Raw genomic sequence first — 20,229 nt, 5'->3', positions numbered from 1 at the left:
AAGTGGATCTTTTCTCTCATTTCCCAAGTCTGAACTCCCCATCTTTGAGCTGGAGAGATGTCCATGAGATTCCCGGCTGCTCAGGAGTCGATAACCTTAAGTTCATGGGTCTGAGATCTCCACAACAAGGAAGCTGCGAGCATTGCACAATTAGGGGAAGCTGACTGAAGAAAGAACTGACCAGTCAGGACTCCCCTCCCTGCTGCTGACTGGTAACTTATTGGACACTTGCAACATGCCACCCGGAAATGTCCTGGATGCCACAATAGAGGCAGGAACCTGTTCTCCTGCACTAGTACAGGCTTTTTGGCACATGAGGTTGTGCCATTCTTTTATCCTACACTAAGATCAATCGAACTCTTCCCTCCTACAAAGCCCTCCATTTTTCTGTCTTCAATTGCTACCTCATGTGGTGGTTGATGCATCCTGAATCTGAGATCGTTCAAATTCAGGAATTGGTTTAAAATCTAAACACGATTTGCAGATGGTGGAAATCCAAGCAACGCGTACGCAGTGCTGGAGGAACTCAGCAGGCCAGGCAACATCTATGGAAAAGAGTACAGTCGACATTTCAGGCTGGCCTGAAACATCGACTGTTTACTCTTTTTCCATAGATGCTGCCTGGCTTGCTGAGTTCCTCCAGCACTGTGTTTCTGTTGATCAGTTCAAAACGGTACTTTTTATGTCTGTATGTTATAAATAAAATAAGAACATTTATAATTATTTTACATACCTTTTCAAGAAAATGTCTTTGGAGTTTGCACAGTAGTATTGTGGCTTGCACAACACCTCAAAGTATCAGCGATCCAGGTTCGCTGTCTGTAAGGGGTTTGTACATTCTGTGGCCGTGTGGGTTTCCTCTGGGTGCTTGAGTTTCTTCCCACAGTCCAAAGACATAACGCTTGTTTGGATAATTTGTCAGTGCAAATTATCCTGTGATAAGGCTGGAGTTAAATCTGGGTTGCTGGCTGGCTGAGCTCAAAGTGCCGAAAGGGCCTGTTCTGGGCTGTACCATTTTTTTAAAAAAAAATGAAGATACTATTATCATTATATTTTAAAGAAACTACCAGATATCATGAAATTTTTATAATTGATGAGTCTGAGCCTATTAAGAAAGAGACAATGAAGTAAATTTAAGGGGTTATTGAGCCAATTGGCTGTGGTTAACTTCAGAGCAATATTCGTCTTTTTGATGGAATCTGAATCTGAAAACCTCAAACCATTTCACTGAGATGTTCCCACAATCTACAGACTCACTTTCAAGAGCTCTTCATCTCGTGGTCTCAATATTTATTGGCTGAATCCTGCGTCATTACTGACTGTGTAGATAAGAAATAGCCAGTATAAAGAGTTGCAGGAGGGGAGGTGAGGCAGGAACTGGTAGCTAACAGGTGGGACCAGGTTCCTATACAGCCGTGATGAGACATGTCAGTCCATGACTTCCTCTACTGCTGTGATGAGGCCACACTCAAACTGGAGGAGCAACACTTTATATTCTGTCTGGTTAGCCTCCAAACTGATGGCATGAACATTGATTTCTCAAACTTCCAGTAATAACCCCTTCCCTCTTCCCATTCCCATTCCCGTTTCCCCCCCACTCACCTTATCAGCTTAGCTGCCCATTACTTCCCTCTTGGTGCTCCTTCCCTTTTCCCTTCTTTCACGTCTTCTACCCTCTCCTATCAGATTTTTCCTTTTCCAGCCCTTTATCTCTTGCACCAATTAATTACCTCACTCTTTCCTCGCCCTCCTCCCCACTCCTGGCTTCATCTAACATCCACCACCTTGTATTTCTTCCTCCCCTCCCCCCTACCTTGTTCTGACTCCTCATCTTTCTTCCCAGTCCTGATGAAAGGTCTCGGCCCGAAATGTCGACTGGTCACTCTCTTCCATAGATGCTGCCTGGCCTGCTGAGTTCCTCCAGCATTCTGTGTATATTGCTTTGGATTTGCTTTGCAGAGTTTCTTGTGGGCGTAGGGGGATGATGGGCAGATCGAGCTAGAGGGCCTGGCTGTGTTGGGGTGGGGGATGTGGGAGGGGATGGGTGTGGTATAAACTGAGGCTAGGAGGTGAGAAGTAGAGATGAGAAAAGGCTACAGATACTGGAGTCTGATAAGTAAAGTTGGTTTACAAATGTAACCTGATAAGGAATGAACTATAGGCACATGGAGCCGGTACAGGAGGAGCTAAAGGATGCAGTGGGTTACGTGTCTGGATGACGGTTCCTGCATAACCCCAGTGTTTTTTGTTTCCCCTTCTGATCCATCCAGATTCTCTAACCAAACACCGCCCCCTCCCCCACTCCCCAACTCTGACCCTCGTTACCCAGCCTCTTTCCTCTTTCCTACCTGGTTCCACCTGCCTGTCACCAACATCATCTGCTGGCTACTGCCTCGCCCTTCTACATCACGTCTCTATACTAGCTCTCTCCTGTCTAACCTTCAGTCCTGATACAAGGTCTCATCCAAAAACACTATCCTTCTGCATCCACAGTGCTGCCTGATCCCTGAGCTTCTCCAGTTGTTTGCTTTGTTTTTACTCCAGATTCTGGCATCTGCTGTCTCTTGTGTCTTCTTCATGTATTAGCAATTTATCAACAAGTAAAATTTAGCAATTATCAATAAATTATGGGAAACATTTAATAGTGTAGTAAGTTGTAGAGTCATAGAAAAATACAGCACAGAAAAAGGCCCTTCAGCCCATCTAGTCCAAGACAAACCATTTAAAATGCCTACTTCCATTGACCATAGTCCTCCGTACTTCTACCATCCATTAACCTATCTAATCTTATCTTAAACATTGAATTCGAATTTGCAAACCTAACGTGCTGGCAGCTTGTTCCACATTCTCACGATCCTCTGAGTGAAGAAGTTTCCCCTCATGTTCCCCTTAAACCTTTCACCCTTAACCTATGACCACTGGTTGCTACCTGCCTATTGAATAAACTAATTAGCTGTGATTTCATAAGATCACAATTCCTTCATCAGGTCGGGCAGCATCAAGGGAATGGAATGAACAGTTGATGCTTTGGGCCCAGACCCCTCATGAAGACTGTGTCTTTTCATAGATGCTGCCTGACCTGCTGAGTTCCTCCAGCATTTTGTGTATTTCCAGCATCTGCAGAATCTCTTGGTCCATCCCTTCATTATTTTGATAGGATCATTGCTAATGCTTATGAAGATGATTTTCAGAATTAGTGATGAAGATCAATTTTACTTCCTTTCTTACAGGACTCATTGACGTTGGACCTCAGACACACCTGCAGCTGGAAGACCAAAAAAAATGAGGGGTTCGCTGGAATTCCTTTTGGGTTGGTTCACTCTGTATCTGCTGCTGCAAGGTAAAGACTAATGAACTTACAGTATGTGAGGGAGAAAGTCTGAAACATCCAACAATGTCTTCCTCGTATAGAAATGTGTAGTTGCATATGCTTAGGGGCACAGAGGACGTGGAGTATAATGGAGAGAGTTTTTGCAAGATAGATATCATTTTACATGGGTCAGTGTTGCACAGAAAGAAAGAAGCCTTTCAGCTGGCTTTGGAAGAACTTTCCTCTTAATTCAGCTTTCCATCCTTTTCCCAAGGATACCCAATTTATTTTCCTGTTTCAAGTTTATTTCTCTTTATGGATAACCTTTCAGACTACTGAATGATAGAAGGACAAGCTGATGAGGGTAGATATCTATGGAGGAGTGGGTATATTTTGCTTATCTGTTACAGAAGGATGATGATAATCCATTTTTAGAAATGTTTTACTGTCATTACAAGTTAAGCTTTCCTCTTCGAGAAAATTCAAAATTATTCACGATTTTCCAATCAAAGTTAGTTAGCCATTCATTACACAACTGAAATTCCTCACTCCTCAATCATTATGTTTACAAATGCCTTGGAGTACCTGTGGGTGCTTTATTTTGGTTTCTGGTAATGGGATCTGCCAGTTCCGTTGCACAACAAGCAAACCTTTATGCAGCTAATTTGTCATACTTCATAACATAAAGCTCCACTTTGAGAGAAGCTGATTTTCAATGATGGTTGTTTCATTCTGCCATTGAAGAGAATCCATATAAATTATCGAGCCAGCTCAGGTTATTTGTTCACAGCCTTGCAGCGGAGTCTGAGATAGTTTTCATCAGTCACTGTAAGGTTGAGGTGTGAGATTGGCTCCTCCAGCAATAGGAAATTCAAGGCATCCTGGATTGTTTGGATGAATGGTGGCTTTTTATTTCCTGAATCAAGTAGTCATTTCAAAGCAGGGAATTGCTGTTCATTGAACAAAACCCTACCCTTTAGATAAGAGAGTTCAGCAACCTCGCTGATGATGACATAGGCACACCTTGTGATAGTAGTTAGCCTTTGGAACAGTTTTTTTTTAAATCCCAAAAGACAAAAGTGCATTTAGAACAACGCAGCTTCCTAAGTTGTATTTTTTTCCTATGCTTTTGATTTAAAAATTGCCTTACAAATTCATTTTTTCCCTTCCTTCCTTAATCTTCAGTTCATTGGTATGACTGCTGTGCAGTTTCACAAATGTGGATGGAATTGATCTAAGCGTAGTTCATCTCTCTGAGGATCTTGCCTTCACAAAGTACAAGAACACTGAGAAATCAGCCGGTCAATTAATCAGAACTGCAATCCACTGCAGTGGCTTTTGCTCTGGCACTTCAATGTCAACAAACCTCTTTTTATTATTGCTGCCTCATGTTACATAAAACGATAATTCCACACAAACCTCCCATACATAATAAAATGGCCACTGAGTGGATGTTTGCGGTCTTCTGCTGCTGTAGCCAAACCACTTCAAGGTTTGATGAGATGTGCATTTAGAGATGTTCTTCTGCACACCACTGTTGTAACATGTGGTTACTTGAGTTATCGTCACCTTCCTGTCAGTTTGAACCAGTCTGACCATTCTCCTCTGGCATCTCTCAGTAACGGCAATTTCACCCACAGAATTGCCGCTCGCTGGATGTATTTCATTTTCACACCATCCCCTGTAAAATTTAGACGCCTGTGGGTGAAAATCTGCGAAGATTAGCAATTTCTGAGACACTTGAACCACCCTGTCTTGCACCAGTAATCATTCCACCGTCAAAGTCACTTCGATCACATTTCTTCCCCATTCTGGTGTTGGGTCTGAACAAGAGAACCTCTTGACCATGCCTGCGTGCTTTTATGCATTGAGCTGCTGCCACATGATTGGCTGATTAGATACTTGCATTAACGAGCAGGTGCACCAGTGTACCTAATAAAATGGCTACTGAGTGTATATTCAATTAATCTTAATAAGGCCTTCACCTATAGCTCCTCCGGAAGTGTCCTTGGAAGACAGGGAAATGAGTCAGGAGATGTGCCAGTTTAGTTTTTCTGAAGACATGCTTTTCATAGTATGTTTTGGTGTACATATAATAAATGAGTGGATCTAAATGATTTTGAGTAACTTCAGCTTGGTTACCTACTGAACAAAATCCTACCCTTTAGATAAGAGTTCGGTAACCTCGCTGACGATGACATGTTGCTGCTACTTGGACTGGTAACTCATTGCATAGGTGTGACACTCAGGCACTGGATTCCTGGAGCCTCAGACTTTGCTTACTCTATTGGTCAAAGAAAAGATTCAAAACTATAAGCATGCAGTGTTGGCTATTTTTCTTAATCTTTAAGAAAAATTAAAGGGGATGTGTGTATTCATCATTTTTTCAGGTGGAACAAACCATTAGAAAAAATGTATGATTTATCATTCTGAGACTATCTTCTCTCGATCCCCTCTCACAACATGTACCTGTCAATTCTGCCATTGGAGGATCCTGTCAAAATAGAGGCACAAATCTAATTTTCAAATATAATGCTGAACAGAAAGGGAATTTATAAGAAGTAATCACACAGCAAGTGCAGGGTATCACTTTCAGTGTCTCAGTTCTCTGCAGTTCTCACCTGCATTAAAATCATGGCAGAATTTATCTCTTCCACCCTTCCTTTGGTTTTCTTCCCCAGACAGTCACCACATTGTAATTATATCAAAGGTATTGCCTAATATTTCTACCAAAAGCTGGTGCCCGTATTTGAAGTGTTGTTGGTGACATCGATCTTAAATCCTTGTTGCTATCAAAACGTGAATTACACAAACTTGTGTAGTTTTAAATTTCAAAGTTCAAAGTAAATTCTATTATCAAAGTACATTTATGTCACCACATACAGCCCTGAGATTCATTTCCCTGTGGATATGCTCAGCAAATCTATAGAATAGTAACAATAACGGGATCATTGAAAGACCAACCTGAGTACAAAAGTCAGCAAAGTGTGCAAATGCAAATTTAAATAAGTAGCAATAAATAACAAGAACTTGAGATAAAGGGTCCTTAAGGTGAGAACTCCTTTTATTCAAGAGCCTGGTGGTTGAAGGGTAATAACTGTTTTTGGACCTGGTTGTGTGAGTCCTGAGGCTCATGTACCTTCATCCTGATGGCAGCGGTGAGAAGAGAGCTTGACCTGGGAGGTGGGGATCCCTGATGATGGATGCTTCTTTCTTGAGACAGCATTTCATGTTAGATGTGCTCGATGGTTGGGAGGGATTTACCTGCGATGTACTAGACCGAATCCACCACCTGAATCTACAATCACATGACTTTTCAGAAACTAAGTCAATTTTAAGTAGATGCACAAATTATGAATGTCAGGTCAATAAACAGAGTACAGATCAATGGATATAGAAGTCTGGAGTCTTTAGACAACATTAGGTGTTGGTGCTCCAGGGACCGGTTACCTTATACTTGACAGCACATAATTACAGTGAAAATGTGACATAACTGGATAATAAGCAGCAGCCATTGATATTGACAGATAATATTCAAAACTGAGAGGCTGAACTTTTGTCAAGCCTTCTAAAGTTTGTATTTTCTAAATGGCAATCTTCAGTTTAGTTCTGTGATGGAAGATGTGATCTGCACCACTCAACAAGTATGATGATATTGGCCATCATTTCTGCTTATCTCAAGAGTGGCCAAAACCCCAACATCCATGGGCAATAAGCCAGAAATGAATTTCTCCTCCAAGTATATCTGAAATAGTTATTATGCTGAGGTATTGCCCAATGCTGGATAAAATAAAGTAAATCTGTTTCCTCCTACAACAGGATTCGCTGACTTGCCACACTTTGGTCAGTTTCAGGTGTTGTTCTATTCTCGTTACCAAGGATCCTTCATTATCGATGTTTGCAATGAATAGCTGACTCTAGCTACAACAATCAGTGGATTTAACTAGTTGCAAAAATGTCCAAAAATGAAATGCAGAATATACTTCAAATGATAAGAGATTGAAAGTGAGACCTGAATGTCCTTAAATAGAAATGACTGATAACCAATTCTAGCACCCTCCAATGTCCAATAGCCTAGTTCTTGGAGTGGAATTCTAGACTAGGATGGAAATGAGATTACTCTGTGTGTCGATGTAGACATGATGGGTTACATAATATCCCTCAATTTTCTTATAGCATACAGGGAAGCTATTACTTGGATTAAGATTTACTAGAGGTTTTCAGAACTATTGATCATTAAGACCTAAATCTTGTGGTTATCTTGTGGTTTTAACACCACCAGCGATCCAATCTCCAAAACCCTCCGGGACAAAGAATTCCAGGAATTGTCCATCCAAGAGATGTCATTCTTAAGGACTTCAGCTTTAAACAACCAATCTACTATCTTTTAATTACAGAACTGTGCAAAAATCTCAAGTACCCAAGATTCTTTAATATTTCAGATGGGTTGGGCTCCATAGAGCCCCAGTTCAACATCATCGAGGCTGTTTGGGACTGCCTGGAGAGACAGAAGCAAGTGAGACAGCCAAAGTTTGCAGAAGAACTGCGGCAAGTTCTCCAAAATACTTGGAACAAGCTACCAGCTGATTTTCTTGTAAAATGGGATGACAGAGTTTCTAAAAGAATTGATGCAGTTTTAGAAGACAAATATTGATTTGATTCAGTCTTTTTTTCCTGTTTACTGCTCTTTATAGTAATTCTTTTGATATTTAGAATTTTTAAATTATTTTTAAACTGTCTTTGCTGACAGATTTTCTTTCACATGTGCCTGAAACTTTTGCACAATACTGTATGTCCTCTCAATTGAGATTTGTGCAAAGGAAACACATCAACATACCTGTCATGCTTGCTCCCTAGAGTTTTATTTAAAGAATCTTCCTATGCTTAAATTCTCTCTCAAATTGTGCAGTTTCCATTGTAAAGATAGCAGGATCTTTGATGTTTTCTCGGAATATTTGCAGGAGGTGACGTCTTTATAATAAGGAGTGCTAATGATCAGTGCTTGGAAGCTTCTTTGGGAAGCAGCCTTGTGCTGGCCAAGAAATGCAACCCTAGCACTCATCTCCAGGACTGGATGTGGAGACAAGACAGGCTTTACAATCAAGGGGCCAAAAGATGTCTTTCGGTGAATGAGACTTTCATCGTTCAGACTGCAGCTTGTGAAAATGGGTCAAACCTCATGTGGACTTGCCGGAACCGCTTGCTCATCCACATTAATACGACTCGTTTTCTGACCAGTGATGGGGGAGCAGTGCTGATTTCCAAAGAGAAAAGTAAAAAATCCAAATGGAGATCAACGAACAACACCAGCATCTGCGAGAAGCAACTTCAGGGTAAGAACAAGAAAGCAGACGTGGACTTTGGGCTACACAGAAACTCAAGTCTGTTATGGAAATGAACTGCTTGAAATACCGGAAATCAGAAATGAAAACGTAAGGTGCTAGAAATACTTAACAGATCAGTTAACATTTGTGCAGAGAGACGCAGTTAACCTTTCAGGTTAATGACTAACCTTCAGAACATTTTTCCTTCAAGGGTGAGGCCTGATCTGATAACTATTTCTTAGCATTTTTAGTTAAATTCGAGTGCTGTTTGTGGCTCTGTCCATAGTGTAACCAGCTGATTACTCACTTGGTGCATTGATTAAAAGCAGATGTGATTTAACCTTGCGTCATGCTCAAAGCAATGGGCCTGCAGCTTTTAAAAAGTTGATTTAGTAGCATTTTCTGATTCAGCAAGTTTTATTAAACCATTCCTTTTGTAAATCTGAAGAAATTCAGAAGCAGAACATCTCAAAACATATTTGTAAAGAGGAGGAGGTAATCTGGACTATTAACACTCCCAAGCTCCCTAGCATATGTAATTGTTGCCTGGAATAAAGTAATTTAAGTAATGTAATGGTTACCTTTCATTCAAAATATTGATTTTCTGCAGCCAGTCACAAGCAAGTCAAATTCTGATGGAGAACTGTTTCATCTCAATAGTTTTAACAACACTGTGTAGACCAAATAAAAACAGGTAAACTGAAACTCAGTCTTCAGTTAATGGTAAATACATTGCTCCCTAGCTCTGCCTGTAAGCAGGATGTGCTTCAAAGTTGTAAAGCAACATACAAAAGCCGAGACAAATTCCAGACCCACACTGGTTTTCCCTTCCATTTTCTCTCCTTCACTTCACCTCTTCTAGCTCTACTCCAGAAGATGTTCATTCTTGTTGCTGGCAAATAGTCCTCTTAGGTATTTCCCGATAATATGTTTAAAAATAGTTTTGGACTATGAATATCAGCATTTATTTATGCATCCTGTTAAGTTCTCACCAAACAAGAATATTAGCTGATTGTTATCACAAATTATTTAATAAGAAAAACCAATGCTAATTTGCGAATGGCAAGACCTCAGTGTGATAATAATCAGATAATCTATTTCAGTCACATTGCTTGAGGAACCGTTTAAAAGACATTCCATGATTCGCATCGACAGCCATCTTGGTTAGCGTGATCAAGCTGAGCCAAAGTCATTCCATGTTGTATGACTTGATGACAAAAATTGGTCAGGAATCCAACACGAATCTCTTTTCAAGTAGCACAATGGAGGCTTTTGTTTGGAGAAGGCAATCAAATGATGGTTTAACTTCTCATCTGAGCATGGAAGTTCTACTACTGCCCTCATCAGTACTGCTCTGTATTGTCAGCATAGGTTTTGTATTCTAGTTTCCTGAATGCACAACCTTCTAACTCAGATGCAGGAGGTCACCCTGTGCACCAACACAAGAATTTACCTGGTTTGTAACAGATCAGGTTGTGGCTTTTATAAATATGAAATCCTAACATATATTTTCTTGTATCTCATTTCACTGAAAAGACAACCCACAGGTAACATCAGCAACAGTGAAGAAACCCCATGAAAGAATTGGCGCTGAGAGTCAGAATAAGACTCAAGAAGAAAGAACTACCTTAGAACAAAAATTACCATATCCAACAGAGGATTGTAAGTGTACTTGAAATTAGTTTCTGTAATCTGTTGTTTACTTTAAAAAATGTATGATTGTGTTGTCAGGACTTCCATATCAAAAGGCCTACAATGGCATAATAATGTTACATTTATTGTGCCTCAGGCCTTTCAAGGTCAGTTGTAAAAGTAATTGACTGGATTTCCTGGAGAGAATATTCTTTAAATTAACTTTGTCATTTGCAGTTTTTAATGTCGGGAATGGCCACAGCTGGGGACAACACAGAATCAGCTGTTCAGATGGTTGTGGATCAGTGAAAATGGGTCTCTGCAAACAAGTTCCTGGATAAACTTGTACAAATGTACATTAGTTAATCTTCAGATCAGCAAACCAATACAGTTGCCCCAGCTAACAGAAAAGAATTCTAAATTAAGGAATTTGTACTCACAATTTTTCTTCAGGAATTGAAAAGAGGCAAGTTCATAATACATGCATGCTCAGCAGTCTCCCCATTCCCATTCTCACCACAACCTAGCATCGTCTCTCCCATTTCCAAATTAAATATTTAATCTGTGCTTAAAATGCAGGAGCTATTCTGCTAAGCGTGCTTCACTACAGGAGTGTAATGTCCCTTTATGAAATAGAGATGTGGCAGAGATAGTGAAGATGTCATTAAACATATTTAAGACAAGGTTGGATAGGTTTTTGCATTGTAGGGGAATTGAGGGTTATGGGGAAAAGGCAGGTAGGTGGAGATGAGTCTATGGCCAGATCAGCCATGAGATTAAATGGCGGAGCAGGCTCGATGGGCCTGATGGACTACTCCTGCTCCAATTACTTAGGTTCTTATCATTTTCCCATGGTAAGGACATTGAAATCAGGAGCGCATAAGCTAAAGTGAAAGTTAGGGAGATTTAAAATGAATCTGAGAATTGTTATTTGCAAAGGGTGATTGATGTTTGGATCTTAATGCTAGAGGAGGTGGTAGAATCAGCTACAGTCACTGTGTTTAAGAGATGTTTAAGCAGGCAAAGCAAAGAAAGCTATGGACCTAATATGGGCATATGGGATTGCTGTAGGTGGTCATAAATGTGGGAGGCTGCAGGGCCTGTTTCTGGGCTGTAAAGCTCAATGACTGACAGACTTTCCACAGGGAGAATCAGTGAGAAGGCTTCAACAGATGATAGAAACAAAACCTCAGCCAGCAATTCAACATTTCCATGAAAAATGAAAATATTAAAACCCTTCATCAGAATTGTTGACCTCCTGTCATAGAAACATTGAAGCATTATGGCAGCCACTTGAGTGACTGAGTCTGAGACTGAGACATCAGTCTCATTCCGCCACACTTTTCTTGTGATTCCTTAAGTTATCCTTTCTCCAGTACCTTTCCAATTCCCCTTTGAATGTACTGAATTGATTCTGCTTTCACCATCTCTAAAAGTGTTGAATTAAAGGTCATAACCGCTTCCTGCGTTTTTCTTTAAGGTTTCTCCTTAGACGGAATTTGAACCTGTGCTTTCCCAGTACGTGAACCATTTAAGAGTAGGGACAGTTTCTTTTTCCACCCACCTACTCTATATAAGCCCATGGAGATCTGTGGCAGAGATCTCCGTTGAAGGAGAACAATCCCAGTTTCTTCAATCTAATACCATAAGTTTTCGAAGGCAGAACTCCACACTTTTTGTTATCATTGATCAAAGTTGGTTGGGATGCTGATTGCTGCCTTCAAGTTTGGCTTTATTGCCATTCAATCGTATACATGTATACCGCCAAGCGAAACATCTCTCTAGGCCACAGTATATATGACTCATGCAACACATCAGGTAATATTACCACAAGTATATTTACGAATAATATTATGTATTCTAGAAGACTTGCATTTAGCATAAGGTACATTTACAACACAAGTTTTTAAAAAAACAGTATAACACTATTGGTGCTTTATACGTGAGGACATTTGGGTTGTGGCAGGGAGTTCAGTAATCTCTCAGTCTGGGGGGCCGTGAGCTGTTCTCCATCATAAGTCTTTGTTCTAATGCAACGACACCTCCTGCCTGATAGAGGAATCAAAGAAATTGTGGGCTGGAGAAGAGGGATTCTTGACAGTACGAAGATCCCCTGCATACAGAGTGCTCCTGGTAAATATCTGGCATGAGTAGAAGAGAGATTCCCCCCCCCCCCCACCCGATGCTCTCAGCAGTCCCTACAATCCTTTGTAGGGCCTTGAAGTTAGTCGCTTTTTGTTCACGCTAGGTAGATTCAGGAAGGTTTCCCTAACGAGTGATCAATGGTATTTTAGAGAGTTCCAAGCAACCTCCCAATAATATTTTCTGCAGAACTGTCCCATCTGCCTGCTGCTTGCTGATCTATTCAGACCAAAATGAGCAAAGCACTTCCATTTCATTTGGAAGTTTCACAGTTTCATGGAAGGTTTGACGTACAATTATTCTCTGTATATGACTGTTAATTAAAACCTGCAAGATTATTGAGTTGAGAAATGGGGAAGACTGTATGTTTAAAAACTGTAACTGAGGATACAATGAATAATTCGTTGAAGGAACTCAGCAGTCGAGTGGGAGGTGGGCTGGTGGTGATGGAAAGAATTATCAACATTCAAGTTGAAACACTGCATCAGGCCCAAAGTTCCATTCGTGTTTTTTTTTGGCAGTTAGTCATTTATTTGCCTTCAATAAAAATATAACATTGCCACTGTAAGATTTGTGGTAATGTGCACAGGTAGCAGATCCACTGAATTTCTTGCCCTCGCAATGACGAGGATGAGCTACCAGTGGAGTCCTGTGGTACTGTATGAGGATGGCCTGCATCTCCTTCTTGGAGGCTTAATTTACATTCTTCTGGTAGCAAGCCACCAATGCTTTAGAAATGAGTTGCTAGATAGCATAGATCTCAACTACATAAGCCACGTGAACTCTGAAGTTGGCATCAGCAATTTCCTCTTTGCCCAACAGCAGAACTGGTTCCAACAGTTTGTACTGTGGAATCTTTAGCTCAATCTGTTTCAGAGGCCCGCCAGTCATTTTAAGGACATTTCCTCTTTTGCAATGGGTGACAACAGTTGCTGTTTCCTTTTGCCCACAAGTGTGGACAGTTTGCAGAAAGTCCACTGTCAGGCATGTTACCGGTAGAGCAGCAGATACAGGATTTCAGACCAAAATGTCAGCAATCCCTTTCCTCCCAAAAATACGCTCGACCTGCTGAGTTCCTCCAGAAGATTGTTTGTTGCTCCAGATTCTGGCATCTGCAGTCCCTTGTGTCTCTATAATTGACAGCATAACTCAATCAAGGGAGAATGAGTTGGAGACACAATGACAACAGATGCAGAAACAAACAATAAACTGCTGGAAAGAGATGATGTTTTGGGTGAAGATTCTGCATCAGAACTGTGCATGGGGTTGGGGAGGGGGGGAGGAATGAGTTACCTAAATTAACCTTCCAAGAGGATGTGTAATTGAGGTGGCTGGGCTGTGGAGGTATCTCGCCTGAAATTAGATTGTTAGAATGTTATTTGTTCTCTAAAGAGGGGCTGCTGTTCACTAGGCTAGTGTTTGTTCTCCTTGCTGCCCTGAGAAAGTGGTGTCGGGTTGTTTTCAGGCCCTGTTTTGAAGGCACCATTTATAGTAGTGGTTTCTTTCTCTAAAATTATCAGTGCAAGCCTCATATTGCTAATACGACAGTATAATTACTGGTTTACTATATCAGGTATCTTAAAAGTTTTTTTTAAAAAAAAGAATCTGCAGGTGCTGGAAATCTGAGATCAAAGCTATTTTAAAAATTGAGATACTTTGCAGGTCAGTCAGCATCTGAAGAGAGAAGAACAGAGATAACTTCATAAAATATATCAAAATGTTTTAGGTCACTGGCTTTCCATTCTGACAAAAGGTCATTGACCTAAAATATTTTCTCTCCACAGATGCTGCCTGACTTGCTGAATATTTCCAACATTTTCTTTTTCTGTCAGGTAGTTGGGCTTCTATAAAAGTAAGGGATTTGTTGAAGCATATGCCCTTTTGTATTCGTAAAACCTCTGGGTAGGATCATGCTGTTGCTGGTCCACTACTCAGAAGCTCTGCCTCAGCAGTTAAATGACCAGAGCTTCTCTGCATGTGCAGAGCTGAACTTTAGCAGTTAAGTCAGTGGAATAGACTCTCAGCAGTGAGCTGGACTCAGTTCACTGGTAGCCTCATCCTGCCAATCAACGTAAGAAAGCTTTTTTAAAAGCAGATTTTAATTAGGACACCTCCACAGTAATCTCATTTACACTTTTGCTTCAATGGTTGTACTGTTATTCATTCTGCTCCAATTGATTATTCTTGTCTGATAACAAGAGAGATTTAAAATCTGCTCTCATTGAGATGAATAATAAAAAAATATTTTAACTAATTAAAATTTAAAACATAACGAAAACAGTTTTGGATATTAACAATGTAAATTTAATAAAAAAAAATCTTCAAAACACTTCTTGCATCTACTTTTTCCAAAGGATCCCTCTCAAGTAAATGGGATCTACATTTGTATGCCTGTCCTCCTTAACATGCATCAGAGGGGCCAGATGCGAAGTGCATCCGGACCCATTTGTTCCAGCTCAATGGTGCTTCTCCATCGTATTCAATGGTGAGTGATAGCACAAATGTCAGATGCATGAGTGTCTGATCTCCAGATTGTAATGGGTCTTCACAGTTGGCTAAGCATGTTGACTAGGGCAACACAAACTTTCAGTCAGATAGATTCAGCTCCTTACCTCTTTGATTTCAAATACTGTTGTATATATCATTAGTAATATAAGTTGCATGGGTCTCAGCAAATCCATTGTGTGGGAATCCAGCTTGATAATCTTAGAAATGATAGCAGATTCATGAGAGAGAATATGGGTTTGTGGCTGGATAAATGTGCTGATCAGCACCACACTCAACAACTAATGATTCTAGATCACAGTTGTATTTGTTTACACGGATTGAAATTCCTCTTATTCCTTACAGCCACCAACTGGAACTATGCTATATTGACACTTGCATTTGTCACACTGTTTCTGGCATTCCTCATCCTGGTGTTAAGCCACAGGGCTAACAAGTAAGTTTGATCTCACTGCTTTCTTTGGTCTTTTCTGATAGTTGGCAAAAATTTCCTTCAATGTCTTCCTTCTGCAACAAATCACAGTTAAAACTGTCATACATAGAGTGTATTTCATTAGGAATCCTATTTAGACTAGAGAAGTGCCACAACTTTGCATCAATCAAGTTCACCAGTAAACTTCCCAATTTATTTATTTCATTCATTAAGTATGCACTACTTGTTCATTTTTTCATATTTACTGTAACTTCTAGTGTATTATATATTGCACTGTACTGCTGCCACAATGTAACAAATGTCATGAACTAATAAATTCATAAGAAACTTGATTCTAATTCTCTCCCACCTCACCATTAGTTTAAAATGTTGATCTCAGAGCCTACCATATATATATACAAAAAGATAGTAAAGATGTATAAACAGATGTAATAACTGTTTTAATAGATACTTTAAGGATTTGGGGAAAGGGCAAAATTAGTAAACACATCAAGTCGAAATAGTAAAAGCTTATAATGGCTGTCAGAGGTGTGAAGAGAAGGCTGCCTTGAATAATTCGTAAGTTAAGGCTATTTTAGGATCTGTTCAGTAAGTGGAAAGATATTTCTTTAATAAGGAAGCCACGCCTTAGCAACGTTGCTTAGCAGTATCAGATACTGGCTGAAATTCTGCCCAGTTCCTGATGCATTGCCTGAGGTCTGGTGTCCTCCAGTAATGGGAAACAGAACAGGGGGAAGAATTGGACCATCTCTCCTCAATCAATAACTAAGGCTGATGCTGCAGCCTACGACAATCTGGAGGTCAGGCTGCATCTGTTGAGATCCTTCCACAGGTCCAAGGTGGAACCAGGCTGATGGTAATACCAGCATCCTATTCAACAGGAGGCAGTGTGGTGACATAGCCAGTAGAGCCAATGACTCAGGAACACAGAGTTCTGAGTTCATTCCTGACTTAGTGTCTGCAATTTCCTTTGAAGATGCTCCTTAAAATATTTCTCTCAAAATATTTCATTTTTCTATGAAGCACGGTGAGACATTTTTCTATTTTTAAATGTATACATCAATTGGGGTAAAGCAAACAGTTATATGGAGCAGGGCAACATAAAATGAAATCACAGAAAGAGGCAGAAATTAGTTTGAAGTACAAGATCTGCAAATTGACTTTTATTGCAAAAGTAAGGGTAGTTTCAAAAAACATGTCTTTAAAAATAATTAAGGTTGGGAGGATTGTAGTATTTTGGGTTGAAGTACCTTTAGCGAACTTGGAGTGGCAATTATAAAACAATGATAATATGAAGACAATGGGTTATCGCCTAGTGAGTGATTCTGACACAGGTTTTAAAAAAGGGGGTGAGTACTTAGACCATGGTAACTCACCCACTCAGAATTCAAGAAAGTTTCCTCTTTCCATCATATCCTCTGGGGGACTCCTGAATGAGTCTAAAGGGAAGACATTTCCTCATTGAGTGGAAGTGGAGATCAACCTACAGCTGCAGCCTTGGCAATTTCACTTTTTCATGAAAAGCATCTGAAAAATTGTCACCTTTTTTGTTAATTAGTTCTTCCTGATATTTAACCTAATCTTCCCTTTCACCAGTTCAGCTAGGTCTATACCATGAAGCCGCTGACTGGCTCAAAAGTATTTATAAAATACAACCATCTTTTCTATCTTTACAAGTCCCACTTTCAACCTCCCTCTGACCAGGCTGAGAAGCCTTAGTTTCCTTTAACATTTCTAGCAATTTGGTCAGTTGATTCTAAGAAGCTTTCTCTGAGAGGAACCTAGAGAGTGATCTCGTTTCATTAGACAGTGGGGAGAAAATGGAAGATCATTAATTTTGGACCTGTGAACATGAGAAGACTTTCTCATTTTTCTGGTATGTACTTCGACCATTATTCATCAGTCTCTCTTATCCTTTTCCTATTGTAGACGGCGTAAGCTTAATGAAGCACGGGACAAGAACGAAACGGACACAGACTCAATCAAGAAGGCGATCCAGTATGGGGTTGAAGTTGACAATATCACTGAGACAGACCATATCACTGAGATGTTACAGACCAAGCAGGCCTTTGTTCCCTTGAACGCAGTGGCACAGACTCCAACTCCAAAGATGTCACCAAAACCTGGACAGATCTTGGTTGAATGGAAGGATGGAAATATAAGCTCCCTTTTCATGGATGGAAAGGAAGATGATGTGTAGCATCCTTCAGTGTTTCACTTAAGTCATTTTATTACAAGAATTATTGACTTTTATCTTAAAGTATTTCTAATAAATTAAAGGAAATGGGTTAGCAAGCTGGCTATAAAATAGGGAAAAGTGATAAATGCTTTTGTGTATTAAGTAATATGTCACTTGGGTTATTGCTGGGAATACTATCATTCACAATTTTACTCAGGACTTGGAGATTAAATGTACAAGTTTGCAGAAACACCAAGATAATTAATTCCAAGGAAGACTGTGGCTAAGTGCATTGATAAATCCAAAATAAAAAAGAAAATATTAGAATTCCTCAGCCGATCAAGCACTACTGAAATATCGTTGATCTGAAGCAATAATCATGGTTTTCTCTGCGTAGATGTTGCCTGATCTGCTGAGTAGTTTGTTTCATTTCCTATTTGGATTATAGCATTTTGTTTTTGCATTATCAACTATGAATGGAAAAGTAATCCTTGATTTGCTGAGTGTGAGGGATTGCTTTCATTGGGAGGATTGCACATTCGGTACGCTGCTTGGAAAGTAAGTGTCTAAACTGACTCCTAGAGGGAAGGAATGCATGCTGCTGATTTCCTCCAGCATTTTGTGTGTGTTGCAAAGGAATGCCTATACCCAAACTGAGCCCACGTATTAACAAGGCTGCAAAAGCCAAGGAATGTACTGAAGTTTAAACCCTTTAACAATAGTCTGAAAAAAGAGAAAATGTTAAATTTCTTCTTAAATATGCCTTAATGTTTGAGGATGACTGACTTGCAAACTAGTGTTGTGAATTCAGGTCTCATTAACCACCTTAATGAGGGAATCATAGACCCTTCTGCAGCTGAGGCAAATAGTGGACAACTGGGCAGATGGGTGGAATGTGACATGTTTCACTCCTTCCACCTTCTCAAAGTCTCTGCATATTCCTGAAACCATCCCAATTGCTCCATCTCCACTCACAGGAGTGGCAAAATTGAATTTGCTTTTCATATGTTCCTCAACCATTTCCTCTATCCCCTGTCAAGCCCTTCCCGTGATTGACGTGGGACCAACATGCCTATTTCGGGAATCGGGGTGTTGACCGCATGACCGGCGTACCCTGGCCAACATACCCAATTGTGTATTACATCATCTACGCCTCAAAGTTATAAAGGAGTACAACAGCATAGATGAAGAGAAGATGCCTCTATTTGTGGGGGAGGCCAAAATAAAATTAGTATGGGTGGTAAGTGTGTGAAACTTGCCACTGCAAGCAAAACTCAAGAAAAATCCTGTCACAGTTCGTTTGTGGGCTGTTTGTGCATGGTTGCTCTGTACCTGGTCTATGTTAACAAGCAGACCTTACTATGTGACCAGTGCTGGTACTTTTCTCCAATCTACTTGGCAAAATAGCAATGTGACTGTGAGCACACAAAGCTATTATGCAAATGAACATTCATATTCAATGACCGGAGGGGATTGACCGTGATATGCTATTCATTTTGTGCAAGTGCCACCTCACACTCTCATAGATTCTTCACTGCTTTGAAGAACACAATGAGTTTGCACATCAGTTGTCCATAGAACCTGCAGTAGATTGCTAAATCTGGTGATTAAGGATTCGGGTACCTTTTAGCAATATGATAGCTGCCACTACATTTATCTGGCTGCAGATGGCAGCAATTTAAATTGCCTGATCTCATTTTCAATACACAGTCAACTTAGAAATTTTAAACGTGACAAATAATTAATTCTTTCTTATTTACCCATTCTGTCTTTAACAATTAGAATCATGGTGTCATTCGGCATGGAAGAGGCCCTTCAGCCCAACTGGTTCATACTGACCAAGATTCCCAGATAATCTAGTCATGTTCAAATTCAGATTTGTTTCTTTACCACTTGTACCTCGAAACTTAAGAGTGAAATACAATGAACAACCAACACAACCTAAGGCTGTGCTGGGGACAGGCCTCAAGTTTTGCAACACATCACAGTGCCAACATACAGTAACATACCCACCACGTTCACAGGATACACTAGCGACAGCAGCAACAAAATAAGTGGTTTGTTGGGACGACTGTTTTCCCAGTTGGCCTTTATCCCTCTAAACCATGAGTTCCCAACCTGGGGTCTCTGGGCCCCTTGCTTAAAGTATTGATCTATGGCTTGAAAAAGGTTGGGAATGTCTGCTCTATACCTTTCACGTCCATATACCTGCCCAAGTGACTTTTAAATGCTATTACTAAATTTGCCCCAACCACTTCCTTTGGCAGCTCATTGCATATACCAACCACCCTCTGGGTGAAAGATGTGACCCCCTGTTTCCCATGAAATCTCTCTCCTTTCACCTTAAGCTTGTGTTCTTTAGTTCTTGATTCCCCAACCCAGGGGAAAAACCACAGTCTGTGCCTTCAATGCTTAAGACCCCATCAAGATGCTTGAGCACAAAAATCTAGACTGAGGAAGTGTTTCATTGTCAATAGTACCATCTTTTGGATAAGTTGTTAAACCAGGATCCTCTGAGCTCTCTCAGGTAGACATGAAATGCTTCATGGTTTTTTTGTGTTGCATAAAAGTGCATCTCTAGCCACATAACTAAAACAGAATTACTGGCTAAGATCACTTGTTGTTTGTGGGAGCTTACTGAGCACTAATTGGCTGTTGTGTTTCCCTAATGAATGTGAGGGTTAATGTGTGAGGAGCATTTGAT

General features: G+C 40.2%; 2 protein-coding genes across 4 annotated transcripts in view; one reads left to right on the top strand and one right to left on the bottom strand.

Annotated features, from left to right (window-relative positions):
* si:cabz01068815.1 (solute carrier family 51 subunit beta) overlaps positions 1–17,856 on the top strand; it is a 26,683-nt gene extending 8,827 nt beyond the window's left edge. For all 3 annotated transcript variants that reach the window (XM_059952829.1, XM_059952828.1, XM_059952830.1), the window contains 5 exons: positions 3,231–3,340; positions 8,272–8,643; positions 10,171–10,296; positions 15,259–15,349; positions 17,276–17,856. In XM_059952829.1, the coding sequence (XP_059808812.1) occupies positions 3,283–3,340; positions 8,272–8,643; positions 10,171–10,296; positions 15,259–15,349; positions 17,276–17,546 (918 nt within the window). In that variant the 5' untranslated portion in view covers positions 3,231–3,282 and the 3' untranslated portion in view covers positions 17,547–17,856. The remainder of the gene's footprint in view (positions 1–3,230; positions 3,341–8,271; positions 8,644–10,170; positions 10,297–15,258; positions 15,350–17,275) is intronic.
* rasl12 (RAS-like, family 12) overlaps positions 15,284–20,229 on the bottom strand; it is a 26,557-nt gene continuing 21,611 nt past the window's right edge. The window contains exon 6 of the transcript XR_009508374.1: positions 15,284–15,420. The gene's annotated coding sequence lies outside the window, so the exon portion shown is untranslated. The remainder of the gene's footprint in view (positions 15,421–20,229) is intronic.

This window comes from Hypanus sabinus, chromosome 28 (genome assembly GCF_030144855.1).
Source record: "Hypanus sabinus isolate sHypSab1 chromosome 28, sHypSab1.hap1, whole genome shotgun sequence".
NCBI lineage: Eukaryota > Metazoa > Chordata > Chondrichthyes > Myliobatiformes > Dasyatidae > Hypanus > Hypanus sabinus.
This window is presented reverse-complemented; position numbering and strand designations above follow the sequence as displayed.